This window comes from Hyperoodon ampullatus (assembly GCF_949752795.1).
Source record: "Hyperoodon ampullatus genome assembly, chromosome: 9".
NCBI classification, from domain to species: Eukaryota; Metazoa; Chordata; class Mammalia; order Artiodactyla; family Ziphiidae; genus Hyperoodon; species Hyperoodon ampullatus.
The window spans coordinates 29,304,345-29,324,852 of record NC_136922.1 but is presented as its reverse complement, the minus strand read 5'-3'; the positions used below and the strand labels follow the sequence as shown (position 1 = coordinate 29,324,852).

The following is a 20,508-nucleotide window of genomic DNA, read 5'->3' as shown; positions in this document are numbered from 1 at the left end:
CTACCTGGGCTCTTTATGGGGATAATGGCAGACTCTGGGAGGGCTCATGCCATGGAGTACTTCCCAGAACTTGTGCTGCCAGTGTCCTTGTCCCCACGGTGAGCCACAGCCACCTCCTGCCTCTGCAGGAGACCCTCCAACACTAGCAGGTAGGTCTGGTTCAGTCTCCCCTGGGGTCACTGCTCCTTCCCCTGGGTCCTGATGTGCACCCTACTTTGTGTGTGCCCTCCAAGAGTGGAGTCTCTGTTTCCCCCCATCCTGTTGAAGTCCTGCAATCAAATCCCACTAGACTTCAGAGTCTGATTCTCTCGGAATTCCTCCTCCCATTGCCAGACTCCCAAGTTGGGAAGCCTGACGTGGGGCTCAGAACCTTCACTCCAGTAGGTGGACTTCTGTGGTATAAGTGTTCTCCAGTCTGTGAGTCACCCACCCACCAGTTATGGGATTTGATTTTACTGTGATTGCACCCCTCCTACCATCTCATTGTGGCTTCTCCTTTGTCTTTGGATGTGGGGTATCTTTTTTGTTGAGTTCCAGTGTCTTTCTGTCGATGATCGTCCAGCAGCTAGTTGTGATTGTGGTGTTCTCGCAAGAGGGAGTGAGAGCGCATCCTTCTACTCCTCCATCTTGGTTCCTCCCTCTCCAAGCTCTTGTATTTCCTGATCTAAGGTATAACTTCACAAGCATCTGCCTCTAAAGATGCACTAAACTGAGCTAGTCTTCCTTCCACATCTCGTATCTATTCTTCCTCAAGTGTTCCTTCTTGGTAAATGATTCCTATCCCACCAGTTGTTTAAATTGGCCTTTCCTTTAATTTTACCATGATTTTTCTTACTGCTTCTCACATTCAACATCTTATCAGTGAACGTAATCCATTGGTTCTACTTTCCCATAATCTCTGCATATGTCTCCTCTGTCATACAAGTCCACATCACTGTCATTTCTCACCGGTCTTCTAAGTAATCTTCCTGCCTTCATTCTTGCCTCAGTATATATTTTTTTCCTACAGCAGCCAGTGATCTTCTTAAAATAGAAACCTGGTAATGTCATTACTAGGTTTAAAATACTTCATTGGTTTCCCTTTTAGCCATTAGGACAATAAACTCCTGAACAATAAACGTCCTTCTGCTGACCTCTGCTTAACTTTCTGTCATCCTCTCTGACCACCTCTCTCTCCTGTTGCACAACAGTCTCTGTTGTTTCTGCGACCTTGCACCTGTGTTTCTTCTACCTGGGAAACTCTTATTCTTCAGGTCTTGAATTACATGTCATATCTTCAGAGAAAAACTTTCCCTAATTCCTTCAAAGCAAGATCAGTTGTCCCTTTTATTTCTCACTGCATTCGTTCCAAACTCTTTTTTGCTTGTTATGTGCAATTTGATAATTGCTCTGTTTAACTGTTAGTATTCCCTCACAGATAGCATCATGTAGGCAGAAAACATTTCATCACAATATCCCCTAATCTTCCACAATTCAGGGCATAGAGTAAATGATTAGGAGATATTTGATAAATGAAAATATAAATGTAAGTGATTACATGAAGAATAGAGATTGCTTATTGGAGCAACATTCTGTAGATTATTAGATTGAGAGCAAATAGAGAGAGGCCTTATATATATAATGGAAGGGAAATAATTCTTCCACAAAAGGACAAAAAGAACAATTGTGGGGGGTGTGAAGGAAGCAAAAGGAGGGAGTTCTTACTGAATGGCCTTGGTCTCAGCAGTATAACAAATTAGAAAGTCCATCTTTGGTGGGTAGATTGAGAGATGGCACATTAGTTGTTGTGAAGACAATTAGAATGATTTTAAACAGTAGCTGATAATAAGTCTAAGGTGAGCCACTAAAAGTAAATGAAATAATTACTTAGCAACACTAGAATTCTTGTTGAGGATAAATAACTTGAATTTATGGCAAATCCATTTACTACAATTATATGGTTTTCTCCATCCTGGCTTAGGTATGGTAGCAAAGGAAAAAAAAGTTCTGGGATTTCATAGGCAGGTAAGTAGAGGTTTAGGAGGCCAAGAGGTTCTAGGGTGATAATGAAGACAATTAGAATGACTGGTTAGAATGTTCATGTGATAAAGGGGAATTCACCAGAGGGGAGGGGAATAGACTGAGAGAATAAGAGGGGCAAGGAAGGGAGAGGCAGACTTTGGAGCATAAGTAGAAAATGAACAGTGAGCAGAGATTTTGGCCAAAAAAAAAAAAAAGATTTTCTAAATTTGAAATATTAGAAGAATGGCTTCTTTTAAATTTTTGGAAGACATCAACTAAAGACCTAATTTATTTTGAAATTAGAGTGAATGTTTTTTCAAGTATAAGATATAACCTAAATTTCATGAAGATAAGTAAACATTGTTTTTCTTTGATAATCTCTTTTACTGTTTTGATATATTTGGCTTTTGTTTTCTATGCCTAATGGTATTTTTTGTCTGTATCTGAAGCTATGTCAAACTGTTAATTCACCTACCAAATCTTCTGTGTCTGTAGTATCAGATACTAAAGGAGAGACTAGAATTGAAGACCCTTTTAACAATTAATGTACGTGATAACTTGTTTGAATTATTTCCTACTAGAGTCCACATTTGTAAGATGATAATTATCTTCACATATTTTAGAGATGGAAGCATGATGCTTGATAACTCCTTTTTTCATGCCCAAATACTAACTTAAGAGAATATCTATAGGTATAAAATATTGTTTGCTTTGTTGTCATTTGTATGCTTCTAACATCACTTTTGCTAGATTGTAGCTTTCTGAAAACAAGGGATATATATTATTCATTTTGTTTTCTACATAGTGCCTTGCATGTATTTGTGATCAAATAAAAGGTAGTTGGATTTAATTACTTGAAATCCTTTAAGTTATTCAAGTGTTTATATGAACAACTTCCTTAATATGGGAGGTAGTATTAAAGCGACTTCTCCATTTTTTCAGCATTAAAGCAGAAGAAAGTATGATTTTTCACTTTAATTCTGCAGCTGGATTATAATGAGATTTTATAATGAGAACTTAACATGTGATTGAGGCTTCCTTTTAGTATCATCATCATAACAACATAGTATATTTGTTAATATTTTACAGAGTTGTTTCACATGTACTATTTAAGTTTAAAATACTTGTTTGTATGTGAACTGTTTATGACACAAGGTGAATTGAACTTAACATGAAATAAACCCAATTTGAAAATTAGGCAACTGAGATCTGAGAGGTAAGAAGAGTCTTGCTGAAATGCCACAAAAGTTGTAAGTGATTGAACTGAGTTCTGTCACGTGTAGGTCTGTGCTATGTATCTGCATGCACATGCACGCACACATACATGCACATGCTGAATTTCTGAACCTAGAAATCTGACTTCATCAGTGGGGTGGTAATTATTGGGTTTGTAACATAATTCGTACTATTGTCACATTAATCCACTCACCATTCTTCAGGAGACAAAAACATGTATACAAATATGTTTATGAATATGATTAAGTAGAAATTTATGAAGAAAAACCACCTTTGCAACATTTTTTAAAGTTGAAGTAATGTATTATTAAAAATTCTAGTCCTGATTCCAAATTTTGAGGTTTTATTCTCCTTCCCTTATTCCACTGGCATACTGAACTTTAAATATGAATAGGTAATTTTTCATATGTTTCCCATTACTTACAGGGTCTGTATAATTTGCCTGAAAAAGATAGTGGAGTGTAGCCCTGTGAAATATACTAAGTACATGGTCCCAGAGCATATGCTAAAGGAAAGTTACAAGTGTAGTACACATGACAACATGATTATTCACAGGTGAAAAGGTTAGGACTAAATAAGATGGATAAAGCTGTTTTCAATATTCTGATCCCTTTCCTGGTATCTTAAGTATGGTGCTGACCTAGGTGTGTGTATTTCACTGTTAACTTGATAACATAATACACCATGGGAGTAAAAGTAGGTTATCGTGAGAAATTAAATACCTGCAACCATCCTAAGTGCTTTCAGTGAAACAAACTCAGCTTCTTAGTATGTTACATTGTTAAAGCCGTGAAGCAATGCATATTGTTAAATAGATTATATGAGCCCACAGCCATATGAAGCCAGGTACTTACGGAAGTATGTTTTGAAGTGGGACTCTAGACATCACAAATACACCTTCTGCATAATCTAGGCAGTCTTGTTTTTTCCTTTTCTCTTTCCTTGTCTTCTTGCACAGATATTCATTGAATGCCCACAGTGTTTTAAGCTCTAGGATCATAGCATCAAACAAAACATGCCGAGTCCTTGTTCTCATCGAACTGATATTCACTGGGATGGAGAGGGAGACAGACAATAAGTAAATGAAGATTAAAGAGAGACAAAGAAACAGAGAGACGTAGCATAGCAGGTGTTTCATAATGTTAGGAAGAAAAGTAATGCATGTGAGTAGGAGTTAGGCTTTCAGCACTTTAAATTAGGGTAGCCAACAAAGATGTCTTTAATAACATAATACTTTGAACAAAGACCTGAGTAAAAATAAGAATCCTGTCATTAGAATATATGAGGGCAGAGAGTTACACAGTGAGGAAAAATCTGAGGCAGTACTGAGAGTGCTTGACCTGTTTGAGAACCAGGAAGGGGTTTGGTATGTCTGGCTAAGAGTAAGTTAGGGAAGGGAAGGGTAGGAAGAAGAAAAGTCACGTGCGGTAGCAGGGACCAGATGGTAAATGACTTCTGGTCACTGGAAGGAGTTTGCATTTTATTGTGTGTGATTTGAAAAGATATAGGAGGGTTTAGATACGGCTGAACTGACATATCAGAGGTACACACTGTTATGTGGAGACTCAGAGAACTCAAGGGTAACTCCACTGTTTGGGGCTTGAGTACTTCATAAATGACAATGCCATTTAATGAGATGGGGTACAACTTGAGAAAATCTCTTTCGCTTTATATGAATCTCATCTCTCCCCTCCCACCTAGTTTTTGCTGGAAAATGGAATAGACCAATTGGTAGTTTGATTTAAATTATTTTATGCTTGAAAGAAAGAATAACAGTAGTGATGACAATAAGTAATATTTGATAGCCCTTACACTTTGCAAAATGTTTTAATATCCAATAATGCATCTGCACTATATGGTCACATGGAGAATTTCTGTACGTACTCCTAACTTTACGGAAAAAAAAATCATTTTTGAGACATAAGATGATTTGTAACATACTTTAAAATACATAAAGAGCAGTTCACATCTACTGAAAAAGAGTGAACTAAAGAGAGATTAGGTCTTGAAATATGTCACAAAGGGGTTAAGAGAAAATTGAAAATGGACTGTAATGAATGGTCTTATTTACCCAACTGTGAATTAATATATATGCTATAATTTGTCTCTCAGATCCAAGGTTCATTAGTGCCCACCTCATCCCAGAAAGTGACAACCCTGAAGATGACAAAGTGTATTTTTTCTTCCGTGAAAATGCGATAGACGGAGAACACACTGGAAAAGCCACTCACGCTAGAATAGGTCAGATATGCAAGGTGAGGTAAAGAAAAAAATGAGGAGGGTATCATTGTCCAATCGCAGTTTTTTCCTTTTCCACGTTTGTACAGATATAATGAAAAATATGGCTAAAAAGCTTGACTGATCACTATAAATATTTAAATAGCAAAAAAAGATTGAAAACACATTATAGTTGCTTATGAATAACTTCATAGTCAAACATAGAGGTACAGGTTGTGAGGTGTTATTTCACAATTACATTAAATAATATTAGTTTGGAATTCTAGAGAAATAATTTTTTTCATATTACCTGGGAAAATATAATTTTTGTATTCTCAGACCTAGCATAGGTTCCTACAATGTATAAGTTTTCAATGAATATTTTTTGTTGGAAATAACTCAAGTATGAATATAAAAGAGACAAGTGTTAAAGCTTGTTCTTATGAATTGATTATAGCATCCTGTATACACATATGTGCACACACACATAATTTTGAAGCTCAACTTCCATATACTGTGTGGCACAAATTCAGATGTGATATGTATTATAATTTTAGATATATAGAATAAAAAATTGGTCAGTAAATACTTATGGATTAATTAGTATCAGTGTGAAAATATGATAACAATACTATGCTTATTCTCTATATAGTACAGTATATATGAAATATGAATGAAGCTAACTTACTATATGTTAAAGCACCTTTCATCTCAAGAAAAATCACAAGGCCAAATCCAGTTACTGTCTTAAAATGAAATTATTTCTTTTTAAAAAATAATCATGAAATTTTAAAACTCCCTGTCTTGGGGGCAGGGGTATCCTCTTTCCTATCCCAATCATGATCTAATTATTTATCTGTAGTATATTAAATTACTGGAAAATTAAAAGTTTTAATGCTCTGGAAACATGCAAATGATATATGCAATATATGAGAATCTTTTCTCCACAAAATATAAGGCATATTTAAAAGCAGTACTTACAAGAGTTAAAAAAATCTTTATACTAAATAAAATCGTATAAACAAAATATAAATCAGTGTTATATTTTTGAAGAAAAAGTTATTTTCCTTCAAACATATGCACATAAATATTATTTTATAAGACTGTAAGTTACTGATGAATCCATACCATCATAATAGAATTTATTGCTACATCAGGTTACAGTTAAGTTTCATTTTCAGTGAGAAGATACTTTTTCAAAATTTTTGCTCTAGAATGAGTTTTCTTTATTAAGATTTATGCAAATGTTTTTTCAACATGCTGTTTGTAAAGTCAGCATTGCGTCAACTGAGCTTATAAAAATATTTGATGCTAGCATGCTTTTGTTTGTGGTGTATTTTCAGTATGGGTTATAAGGCATGCAGTTATTCTTTCATTCAGTAAATACTCATTAAGTGCCTACTATGTGCCAATGTGCTTACCTGTGTGAACCAGCCTACTTAGGTGAGTAAAATCTTAAGGAAAACTTACATAAGAAAGAGAGACTAAAAGCAAACCAAAACAAACACAAGAGTAATATCGTTTATTGCCAAGTGGTAACAGAATGGAAAAAGTACAGTGACTTTTTAATGCGAAGGCATATTTACTGTAACTCATTCCTTGAACAAGGTTGGAGTGAATAGATTTCACCAAAAATATAATAAGAAAGCGTAGTTACTTGTATCTAGTCATTTAAAATTCATTTCTCAATTTGAAAAATGAGGAATTGTGTTTTGTATCTGTCTCAAGATATGAGAAGATAAGATATTTGAAATTATCATTTGCATGCACAATTTCTAAAACCATTATTCTCTCCTTTCAGAATGACTTCGGGGGCCACAGAAGTCTGGTGAATAAATGGACAACATTCCTCAAATCTCGTCTTATTTGTTCAGTGCCAGGTCCAAATGGCATTGACACTCATTTTGATGAATTGCGTAAGTAGCTGATGATGTCATATAGAGAATATTCAAACTTCGCCATTACCTTCAAAAATGCAACTTTCTCCAATTTTGTTTTAAAACAGAGGATGTATTCCTAATGAATTCTAAAGATCCTAAAAATCCAATTGTATATGGAGTGTTTACAACTTCCAGGTAAATAACACTTTGCTCTCTTATTATCATAGAAAATTCATGTCCTTTAGATGCTTTCCAAGTGTCCATAATTCGTGAAAATATTTTTGAAAGAACAACGTCAGCTAAACCTTTGAGCTCTTGTGCATCCTTGGGTGCCTGAAATAAGTCATGACCTAAATCGTTTTTTACATAAATTTTAGCAAAGAATTCACTACTATAAATTTAATGATGAAAAATGTATGCCATGCCCTATGTATAGCTTTGACTTTAAAAATTTGAGTGAAATGTAAAATATTATAAACATAGAGCTCTGAGTTTTGTTAAAAGTTTGTAGTGATATAAACTAAGGGTGAAAAATCTTTTTCCCTCCCCTCTCCTTTCTCTTCTTCTTTGTCCCTAACCCTCTTCCTCTCTCACTCTCTCTCTCTCCTCCTCCTTCTTCCCCCTCTGCCCCCGTCCTCCTTTCGTCATTCCCCATCTGCCTCAAAGCTCTTGCTGTCAGTCAAGCAGTAATTATTTCCTGACTATTACATTCAGCATAAAGTTTACATTACCTGAAATTGCTAAAAGAAACATATATTTAAATGCATATAAAGAGGGATATGCATTTGGATATGTATAAATGTTTAAAAGAAAAATAATTTAAAAATCAAAAGTCAGGAAAAGTGCTACAAGGGACTGTGATAGCATAAAGAAAGATTAACTACAATGTCCAAACACTGATTTTTTTCTGTAAATATTAAAGCCATTACAAATTGATTGGACATTTTTACTTAATTTTTAAAATAACATGTAAAAATTAGGAAAACTATATTAGTAAAACCAGATGCAATTTCCCATACCTAAATATTTCTCCCCTTTGGTATAAAAACAGAATGATCGCTAAAGAATGTGGGAGGTTTGGGCTTCCCTGGTGGCGCAGTGGTTGAGAGTCCGCCTGCCAATGCAGGGGACATGGGTTCGTGCCCCGGTCCGGGAGGATCCCACATGCCGTGGAGCAGCTGGGCCCGTGAGCCATGGCTGCTGAGCCTGCATGTCCAGAGCCTGTGCTCCACAACGGGAGAGGCCACAACAGTGAGAGGCCTGTGTACCGAAAAAAAAAAAAAAAAGAATGTGGGAGGCTCAAAGTAAACAAATATTAATCCACTTCTTCTGCTTCCTCATTGCTTAGTACAGCATTTTCAGTCTTACGCTTGCATCAGAATCGCCCAGAGAGCCTGTTAAAATACAGATGCTAGGCCCCGCCCTCAGAGTCTCTGATTCAGTAGGAAGAGGTAGGGCCTAAGAACGCATTTCTAACATTCCCAGGTGATGCCCACACTTTTGGTCTAGGAACCACACTTTGAGAATCACTGGCTTAGTGGGTAAAATAATTTCACTTGTCTGCTTCAGCGAGATTGATGTCATATGAGTTAGTCGTAACAGCTGTAAATCCTAAAAAGATCTTTCGATGATGATGGGTTCCATCAATAGATAAGCAAAGTGTATAACAATGAAAAAGGGACACATAGACATTACAAACTACTATGATGTATCAAATATGTATTAATTTGCTACTTATTCCATTATGAAAATATTGTTGTTAAATTCTATAAGTATTTGCTGAAATTAACTGTGTGTCAAGTACCATGCGATATGTAATTTATGTTACAGAAAAGAAGCCAGGCATGCTTCCTTCCCTCATGAAGCTTGCACTCTACCAGACATTGTCTAGATGCAGCAGTTTTCAATAATAAACTCTTATTACACATGTTTTTCATTTGGTCTAATTTTTATGTAATTTTCTATGGGTAGAGATTGATTAAAAGGTATGCATTCTATATTTTAAATGTGCACAACTGTTTTATATCTTTGTATAAATAAATCCCTCAAGCTGTATTTATATAAGCAAAATAAAATGGGAAATTGTGGCATCTCATGGTAAACTTCCAATTTGCTTCAATTACCTGATTTTTTTTGTCCAACAAAATGATGGGGATAATTGCATAATACTCCACTTTTGCTAGGGTGTAATAGCTATTAACTTAAAATGATTTTCTGTGTTGGAAAGACATGATTTTAAATGTCTTCACACAAATCGAGCTCTGTTACTTGATCAAATACTTTTGTTGGTTTGGGAGTTAAAAATTATAACACTGACTATTCATCTTCTGCACCAGTTTCAGTTTATAAAATGTGTTCTTAAACATTCTTTCTTGTTTAAACATTTCCTGGTTTCAGCAATGATGCTTAAGTCTTAACATAATACCAAAGTTTATATTTTTATTTTATCTGATATCAGAATTAATCATTACCTTTTAGATTTTGTATATATGTTTTCCCTATCACTGTTTACATATGATATGAATGTATATATTTATATCGTATATTGTCTATTTATGAAATGAATATGTATATGTTCTATGAGTACTAAAGGTGTTTTCATCCATGCCTTCTAATTTTGAGCAATCATAATTTTGCTCTCTTGTGTATTATTAAAATATATATAAACATGTGACTTAAAGGATCCCAAACACTATTTGAGAATTTATGTTCAAGTATTGATAATTGCTATCTGAAATCTAAAAACTCAGTATAAATAGCTCTGTCATTGTGTAAAGATGAAAGTCTGTTTTTGTTCTGTCTGTCTTTTTTAGTAACATCTTCAAGGGGTCAGCCGTGTGCATGTATAGCATGAGTGATGTGAGAAGGGTGTTCCTGGGTCCATATGCTCACAGGGATGGTCCCAACTACCAGTGGGTGCCTTATCAAGGAAGAGTCCCCTACCCACGACCAGGAACTGTAAGTGGCCTAGGTGTTTAAGATAGGAAATGAATAAATTTATGCTGAAGATTAAAAAAAAAGCAGCTACATACATATTAAATTTAGATAATGTAAAAGAAAAATTCCAAGACTATAAATGAAAGAAAGGCAAGGATTTTTCTCTGATAACCATGAAATTCCACATTTAAAGACATGTTCCTCACAGCCATCAATGCTTAAGTTCAATGCTTACCAGTAGTTAATACCAATAATTTATGAGAAATAGAAACTGAGCAGGTAGCCTTATTTATCTTCTTTTCTGAAAGAGATATAGTAAAAATGGCTTTCATGGAGAGTTGAAACAATTAGGATACACATAGACTTGCTCTCTCTGATTGTGGCAAAGTCTCAAGAATTGCACATTAAATAGGAGGAAACAAATTTAAATCAATATTATCTTCCTGTGGAAATGAGACACATCTCTCAAATAGGTAAAGAAGATATGCAAGGAAGAAACAAACAAAAACCTCATGGAAAGGGCCTAGGTGTATTAATAGATGCTGTCTACTATCGCTGACCTCTCTCCTTCCAGCAATGTTGTGCACATTCAGGCTTATAAAAAGGTGGACAGAGCTCAAAATAAAATCAGCTTTAAGTCTGCAATTTAAAGTAGGGAGAAAAAAAGAATAGACTGATAAGGTAGAAAGTGAATGAATATGACATCAGATGTTCTAGAATATGTGGATGGAACCATCCAGTGCAACATTTCCTAACCCTAAGAATTTTTTTTTTTAACATCTTGATTGGAGTATAATTGCTTTACAATGGTGTGTTAGCATACGGCATTTGTTTTTCTGACTTACTTTATTCTGTGTGACAGACTCTAGGTCCATCCACCTCACTACAAATAACTCAATTTCCTTTCTTTTTATGGCTGAGTAATATTCCATTGTATATATGTGCCACATCTTCTTTATCCATTCATCTGTCGATGGACACTTAGGTTGCTTCCATGTCCTGGCTATTGTAAATAGAGCTGCAATGAACATTGTGGTACATGACTCTTTTTGAAATATGGTCTTCTCAGGGTATATGCCCAGTATTGGGATTGCTGGGCCCTATGGTAGTTCTATTTTTAGTTTTTTAAGGAACCTCCATACTGTTCTCCATAGTGGCTGTATCTATTTACATTCCCACCAACAGTGCAAGAGGGTTCTCTTTTCTCCACACACTCTCCAGCATTTATTGTTTGTAGATTTTTTGATGATGGCCATTCTGACTGGTGTGAGGTGATACCTCATTGTAGTTTTCATTTGTATTTCTCTAATGATTAGTGATGTTGAGCATCCTTTCATGTGTTTGTTGGCAATCTGTATATCTTCTTTGGAGAAATGTCTGTTTAGATCTTCTGCCCATTTTTGGATTGGGTTGTTTGTTTTTTTTGATATTGAGCTGCATGAGCTGCTTGTAAATTTTGGAGATTAATCCTTTGTCGGTTGCTTCATTTGCAAATATTTTCTCCCATTCTGAGGGTTGTCTTTTTGTGTTGTTTATGGTTTCCTTTGCTGTGCAAAAGCTTTTAAGTTTCATTAGGTCCCATTTGTTTATTTTCATTTTTATTTCCATTTCTCTAGAAGGTGATAACCCTAAGAATCTTTAAGGAAATAATTTCATATGATGAAAAAACTTGTTCTTTCCGTTTAACCATTATTTTAATTTCATGTCAGTTTTATTGTTAAATTCAAGAAAATGATGTTTTTAGTTGAGTTTATTAGGCATAGGATGTTTTTAATCTTTATTTTCTGTAAAATTTTTTGCTAAACTTATTTATGAGCATTTCATAAAGATTACTTCTAGCTGATGGAGCTTGTAGGTAAAAAATCTAAATAGGCTTTCAGAAGAAAAAATGAACAAGATAGACTATCCATTGATTATAAGAAGCCTGTTTTAACAGATTTATGCATACATACATATGTATATGTATGTGTGTGTGTGTGTGTGTGTGTGTATGTGTATATATAAAATAGTATATACATTAGCCCAATAATTGTTCCCATTTCACAGATGAAGACTCTGAGGCAAAGAGAGGAGCCAAGATTCATTCCAGGCAGTTTGATTCGAGAGCCTGAATTCTCACCCATTGTTCATAGAGAGTTGTTATGACATGGTCCATTAAGTCAGCAGTGTGAACCAAGTGCTGGAGGCAGAAGACAGAAAGCACTGCCTAAGCTAGGAATTAGGGAGGGGCTGCCAAGAGGAGGCAACACCTTGCTCCTGTGAATAAAATTCACTTAGATCAATCCATTAATCCCAAAAGGGGGCAGCTGAGAATATGTAGTTCCATCAACACTACTGGAGAAAAACATATTAAGAGGCCTTCAAGCAGTGTGTCAATAGAAGGGCATTTTCTTTATTTTTAAAGAAAAACCTACAGCTTAAGTAATACTAAATACAAAAATAAAAGTAAGGCAAGAAAGTGACAAATTGTAAGATAAAAATCTAAAATAAATCTCTTTATTTTCAATCATTTCTAAATTTTTGCAAGTAGTTTTTAAATGGTGGTAGAAAAGCAAAAAAATTAATGTTATAAAATATGTTTTATCATTTCTTCTAGGAGTTTATACAGCTATTTGATATGTCTATAACATTAAATAATTTTTTAATTTACTTAAATAAAAAGTAATTCCCTAAATCCCTTAACTGTTGTATTAGTGTATTATTGTGTGTGTATCTGTATACTACATACATATATATTCATAAAGAGATACTCTTCCCGTTTCAAAATAGCTTTATTTCATTTCTCATGAATTATTAATGATCTGTGTTAAGGTAATGGCAGACAATTGATTTCTCCTTCTAAGCCTCTTGTTAGATCAAGAACCACTCAACTGCATTTCAGCTCTCAAACTCTTACATTAAATGGCAGAAATTAGTTAAGTGTAAGACAAAAAGGAAGAGACTGGAGATACTGTACTCTGAATGCTTCCACCACATAATTAAATGCAGTGAAAAGAGACAGTAAAATCTGAATTTTCTTGTTTTTGTTTTATTGCCTTACGTGGAGCATTTAAATCCAGAGGTGATACTATGACAGTGTACAGCACAGCATCCTGTCTGGCTCTCCCTATGGCCATCATCTGTTCTGCTTGGTCCATTCTGATTGGCCAGTTTCTGTGCCATGCAAGTTGTTAAACACCTTGAATAACACATCTCCTTATCCCTAGAATTACTGTAATTATTAAAGAAATAATACTTTTGGTCCTTTTTGTGGTACTTTTTCAGGGTTATGTTAAAAATAAAGCAATAAAGAATAGTTTATATTGTCTTTTAGTTTGAAGAGAGCATTTATATTTTAGCATAATACCATAGGGAAAAATGAAATGCATTCAAGAAAAATTTTGATTTTCTCTAATCTAATGATTAATAGCATTTAGTTATAACATATTCCACTCATTATTTCAAATACTTCATTTAAACATAAAGTATATGGTGTTGTCACTAATAGAGTCATCAGACTTCTCCTGTACACTGAATTCATTAGATGCATTTGCATTTTTTGGTAAGAAATGATGACATCCCATCGAGACTTAAAATATGTTTAGAAAATGTATATTATATATTACATCTACTAATTTAAGTAAAATTATTTTGTTTTTTAGTTTAACAGTTACTTAAAAATTACAGATTTAGATTCCTAGTTCATTGAGGCCATATGTTATATAAATTAAAATCCTATTCATTATATTTTAATCAAAAGATAATATTTTCTTTATCTTAATAGTGTCCCAGTAAAACATTTGGTGGATTTGAGTCTACAAAAGACCTTCCTGATGATGTTATAACATTTGCCAGAAGTCATCCAGCCATGTACAATCCAGTGTTTCCTATTAATAACCGGCCGATAATGATCAAAACAGATGTAAATTACCAGTTTACACAAATTGTAGTAGATCGAGTGGATGCAGAAGATGGCCAGTATGATGTCATGTTTATTGGAACAGGTAAATCTTTTAACTTCAGCTCTAAATGTTCTTCCAGAATATTGCGTCTAACTAATTAAGTATACTAAGAACTGAAGGAAGACTTTATAGTCACTCTCAAGGTATAGTTAACCTCTAACAAATGACTAAAAAACCTGAACATTCTCCCATTCCAATGTGTTAGTTTTTTAGGCAAGTTGACATATATTTATTAATTTAAATTAAATTTCCTTTTCAATCAAAAGTTGATAAATGTAATCAGATAAAGCTATTGATTAGGTGAACAATCAATGTCTGTAATTGAATCATAACTCTTTTCTGAACAGTGGCTTTTCAGGACAAAAATGTATTGCTCAAATCCCAAGACATTCAATAAAAGTTCTAGAATATATTGATGCAAAATTATCTGAACTTTAAAATTATCATAGAGTGCAAATCTTCCAGAAAATAAATTTTGGCAACAAAATTTGTTTAAGTGTTTTTACCATACAATGAGAAACAAAACAAAGCAAAACAAAACTTCATCAGAAAACCAACAAAGTGGACCTAAGGAATCGTCAGATACATTTTAGACATTTCTATAGACATTTAATGATGTATTTTTACCAATTCCATGAATCGTCAGATACATTTTAAACATTTCTATAGACATTTAATGACGTATTTTTACCAATTCCATGATTAGAAACAAACATTTTATAGGTATATTTTCAGGATGAATTCCATTGCTATTATGACGTATTATTTTATTTTTCCCCTACTCTCTTTAATAATACTATTTTAAAAGCACCAGTTACAAATCTGAAACTTGCTACTTAGGGTCAGATTCCAAGGTAATAAATTCCTAGTCTCCATTAACGTTGTTAACTGAAATAAATCAATGGGAAACAGAGTGAGTGCTCCACTGGAACCTGTATAATAACATTTATTTTCCCTTGGTGAGAACAGAGAAAGAAATTGCATTAAGTACAGGGGAATGGCAACTGCGCAGTAAGTGCTTTAAAGACTTAAAGTTTTATAACAAAATTGTGAAATACTTACGTTATCAAGTGTAAGTGTCTGGTTCTGAGCAGTACATTACAGTCTGCTTTTATGAGTGAGAAAGTTTCTCTATCAAATAACAGAATCCCAGGGAGACCTGGAGTTCAATAAAAGTCAATGAATTGCAAGTATCAACTTCTGGTTATAAATATCTTGAGAAATTATAAGATGATAGGATTTCTCTTCAATAAATATTAGTTTATCACTAATGTCAAATTATAATTAGATCTCCAGAGTAATTAAACTTGTTCAGTAATGTCACAATTACCTTCTTCTTCACCTCTGGCCTAAACATGTTGAGAAGTCCCCCACTCATTGTCAATGCAACAAAAGCTTGCTTCCGGCTATTTGACCAAAGAAACCTAATCATGAATTTTCAGTTCTCCTTGGACGCAAGCCGTCTTTAAAGGAACCAATTTCATGAGCACGTTGGAATGTCTGATGATGTGGATGGCTATCGGTCAGCACAGAACAGGGTCATCTGTCAACAAAGTAAATTGATTACAGTAATTTTATCTTTTAAGTAAGTTACACATTGATCCTAGTTGAGTAATCTGATTCAATTTGTGTGAAATTGTTTGAAATACTACTCAGTAAAACTTGATCTGGAACACAGATAAAGTTATTTTGGGGTATTGGAGACTGATCAGAGGCACTGAGTATATTAACCTAATTTACCTTTAATCTTTGGTGTTATGAGTAGTCTAAGGTCCTGTAAACAGAAGGATCTGCTTAAAAGAGGGATTTTTTTTTTGACTTTACAAGGGATACACTAGCAACCTTTCTTGGTCTCATATAGCACATCATATTGATCCCCTGAAAATGGTTATCTGTGATATGAATACATTGAATTATTTTTCTGGTGTAACTTTACTGGTAAGATTTTCTTCTTGAATAATTAGACTGTTTAATTTGATTAAAATGAGCCAGCTGAAGCTAAAAATAATTGATCAACTGATCAGAAATGGTATGTTGAAGAGTCAAATTTTTGAATTTAATAAATCCCTGTTCTTTATTCTATCAAGAATAGGAACCCATCTGTAAATACTGGAAAATAGTAGCTTCTTAACCCAACTTAGAGTAAAAGTGCCAGCTCTTATCATTAAAACAATTTGTCTCTTTTAACAATGAATATGCTTTAACTCTCTATAAAATGCATTAATTTTAACAGTTTTCCTTGGTTCTGAATTTAAAAATTTTTTAGTACTCTGAAGTTGATTGAACAGCATGATAATTAAACCACTTTGCTAACCAAAATTGATTAGCCAGTTGTTGAAAAACCACTGTAATAAGTAATCCAAGGTGTTTACTTCGAGAAATCAGATTATTGTGATTTATCAGGTAATGGTCACTGAGCTGTTGTTAGGGGCCTCTAACTACCAAAGTTTTCCTCGTGGGAAGAAGATGAGCAGCCAGGCTCTGAGGCTCTACTACTTTTGTTGCTTGACAACATTCCTTCCATTTTGCTTATATATGAAGTATTCATAGTAGTTCCTGGTTGCATAACAAAAATGGGAAAAACCTGTAATGTCAAGATGGTAATTTTTTCTTTTTTTAGTTTATTTTGTTATAGAATGAAAGATTCTTTAAATTAATTCTATAGTGCTTTACAATTTTCAAAAGTTTCACACAGATGATTTCATATAACCCCATAATAACCCTTTTTTCCCCCTATCCCTATATTGCCCCTCCCCCTTCTGCCTCCCCACTGGTAACCACTCATTTTGTTCTCTGTATCTGTGAGTCAGCTTCTTTTTTTGTTATAGTCACTAATTTGTTCACTTTTTAGATTCCATATATAACAGATATCGTACAGTGTTTGTATTTCTGTCTGACTTATTTTACTTAGTATAATGCCCTCCAAGTCCACCCAAGTTGCTATAAATGGCAACATTTCTTTCTCTTTTATGGCTGAGTAGTAGTCTATTGTATATACATATACCACATCTTCTTTATCCATTCATCTGTTGATAGCAGTTGTAAATAGTGCTGCTAGGAACATTGGAGTACATGTATCTTTTTGAATTAGTGTTTTGGGGGTTTTGTTTGTTTGTTTGTTTGTTTTTGGCTATATACCCTGGAGTGAAATTCCTGGGTCAAATGCTAGTTCTATTTTTAGTTTTTTGAGAAACCTCAACACTGTCAAACTGGTATTATTTTTAGTTTAGTTTAGTTTTGTTTTTGAGACACCTGATAGTTGAGATTAAAAATACAAATAATCCAATCTAGTGATTATTATATATTTTTTATTTACCCAGGTTTAGGATAAAATCATCTCCAAAGCTTCAGATATTTCTAAAAGTTCAACTGTTTTTATTCCATAGCTATGTTTATACTTTATCTAGTTTCATGAAATGCATTTGTATATATTACTAATGCTGTAACAATAAAATAAATTCTAAAATGCTGACGTCAAAATGTTCTTTCTGGTCAAATACTGATTTCATTCATTAACACTAAACTCTGTTCAGATCTATTTAAGTTGTGGTCTTCTCCACTTTCTTTCAAAGATGTTGGAACCGTTCTTAAAGTAGTTTCAATTCCTAAGGAGACTTGGCATGATTTAGAAGAAGTTCTGCTGGAAGAAATGACAGTTTTTCGGGTGAGTGCTGCTTAATTTCAAGTGTCAACAAGTTCCCTTGTATGTCTTTCCCCCAGGACAACTGCACAGTGAACTTGGTATGGACAAGCAGTCTAGCATACCCTTCTAATTAGCTTGTCAATTAGAAAGCCAGACACTAGTCAAAATAAACCTTGAAACTTTCAATGCTAGTTAAATCAAAAAATGTAAAGAAATATATCCTTGGCTCATATTTTGTTTTCTCAGTGATAAATTATATGATTTACATTTTATATTATTTATATAAGTTATCTGTGTGCCTCCTACCCTCCAAATCCCCTCTTTCACACTTAATGGTATAACTGGGATGATAGGTAACTTCCATGAATGTATTAAAGGAAATACATTCAGAATGATAACGGAATGAAGACATTTCAATAATTTTTTAGCTTATTTGTAAATTGTTTTATCATATTTTCCTAAAGAAATCATTTGTTAGCAAAAAAAAGTTTCTGAGGTTTTTATATCACTTGTGGAAAATCTGTTATGAATTCCTAGTCTACACAATTAAGAAGAGTACAGATAGTTAGTTGTCCTTTTGTCCTGAATCATTGATGGCCCAAGTAGGTTTATATAGGATTGGGGGTAGAGGCAGCAGTATATGGATTGAAGTGAGGGAGGAAAACTGAAGTAATGTAGCATACACCACAGTGTTCTGTTGTTCCTTTTAGAAAGTCAGCTAGGAGGAAGAGTTTGAATTGAAGCACACCTTGATATAAATCATTTATGAAATACAACAGAGAAATAGATGCCTATCAAAGGTGTTATTTCAGTTTTTGATAAAAAAGGAGGCAAAAATCTGAGACATTTATAACTGCAAAATAAACTGGAATTAGAAGAATTTCATGGACAGAAAATGAGAAAATATTGGATCTAGTCTCACAATTTAAAATTATCTCATTTAGTCTCCAGAAATCTCAGACACTTTATCTATAACATGAAGTGGATGGATTAAAGTTTTCAGTTGATTAAATATTTTGATGGTAAGGAAAGTCTTCCCAAGACTTCTTTTAGCCCCATACTTCTAGACCAGTTTAACACAATAGAGCTCTTGCTCACTATTCAGTAATACTTGGAAGAGAAAATAAAGTAAAATATGGCAAGCTTTTAATATATATATTGATTCAAGTAAAATTATGATTAGCTTTGAAACAGATAACTGGTACATCATGACACAGACATCTTGTAATAACTAAACAATGTTCTAATGGGAAGGGCTTAGGTTCTTCAGTCATAGCTACATGGCAGTTCTGTTTGGAACCCATATAGTCCCTCTGGGCTTCCCTAGCAGGAAAAATAATACCTACCTCACAAGAAAGCTAGAAGAATTAGAGACACTATATTTAGAACATCCAGGACAGTGCCAGCTCCTGTGCTCAGAATCTTATTGTCAATATAATTTTACTTGTTTTAGTTTGTCTATACTGAATATAAGCCACATTCTCAGTAGCCTTCTCTACTAATCCTTGGTTTAAGTCTTAAAATAACACAATCATCATAATTCTAGTATGATTTTTAAAATCAGGCACTTGGACCTTACTTGTCTGGTATAGAATGATGACTAATCCCTATCTTTCACCAAGTCCCATTTCATTATTTACACATTGATACTTTATCCTACAAATTCAAAAATACAATTATGCAAATAGACTGTCAGTAATACAGAGCCCATCTAGATTTAGCAAACAAATTATGGGCACTGAGGGGCAGATACATATATTGCTGTCTTGTGTCCACTGTTGTGTCTCCAGAGCCTAAAGTGTGTTTTCAACCTACATTTATTAAATGAATAAAGGAATCAGTATTTATGCAAAAGTGAAAAATGAGAAATTAAAGAGTTTAAGGTCTTCTTAGGGAGACCCCGCTTAAAGTGAGGTGCCAGAGTATGAGGAAGATAAACCGATGACAGCAAAAAGTTATCCTGCTGATTATATCCCATATTATTCTAGTAGAAAAAAAATTTTACCAATTCTGTATTTTTGGAAATCTATATTACCACCACTGTAGCAAATGAAGTTACAGGAGTACTAAAATATTGTTAACTTAAGAATTTCTTAACTATTTCCAGAATCTTTTACTTTTGAATTTGTCATGGTTCCTTTGCATATTCCCCTTCAGTTATAGTATATGATTATAACAAGCTCCATTTACTAATCCAACTGTAAACAAACATGTCTACCATGGTCCTGGCACAATGCTAAGTTCTGGTGATTCAGAGATGAACACTATAAACATGGTCCCTGACCTTGTGGAGCTTAGAGACTCTTCCATGTTATCCTTCATAGTTTCAAGTACTTAATTTATTATCTTTTAGTACAATTAAGTTTTATCTTGTAGAATTGTATATCATTATGTCATGCCATTTTAAAAAATAAGGTTCTTTTTTATCTATTATTATTTTCCAGGATTCTATGAATCAGAATATGTATAATTTTGCAGTAATACTGTGTTCTACCTAATTTTCATTCCCTACAACTCTGGGATTTTAAGTTTACGTTTCACATCTTATCTATGTTTCTTAATAGTAAATCAAATTTTAGTTTAAAAATATTACTTTAAGCTGATCTATTAAACGACTTTTAACAAAATCTTGAGAGGTTGGAAGCCAACCGTC

The 20,508-nt window shown here is 33.8% G+C and overlaps 1 protein-coding gene across 2 annotated transcripts in view; it reads left to right on the top strand.

Moving 5' to 3' along the window:
• The window catches only part of SEMA3A (semaphorin 3A), a gene marked incomplete at its 3' end in the record, with an annotated part of 509,152 nt that overhangs the window by 455,490 nt on the left and 33,154 nt on the right, over positions 1 to 20,508 (top strand). For both annotated transcript variants that reach the window (XM_079710965.1, XM_079710966.1), the window contains 6 exons: positions 5,350 to 5,492; positions 7,256 to 7,370; positions 7,460 to 7,529; positions 10,148 to 10,292; positions 14,035 to 14,254; positions 17,785 to 17,876. In XM_079710965.1, coding sequence (XP_079567091.1) covers positions 5,350 to 5,492; positions 7,256 to 7,370; positions 7,460 to 7,529; positions 10,148 to 10,292; positions 14,035 to 14,254; positions 17,785 to 17,876 — 785 coding nt within the window. The remainder of the gene's footprint in view (positions 1 to 5,349; positions 5,493 to 7,255; positions 7,371 to 7,459; positions 7,530 to 10,147; positions 10,293 to 14,034; positions 14,255 to 17,784; positions 17,877 to 20,508) is intronic.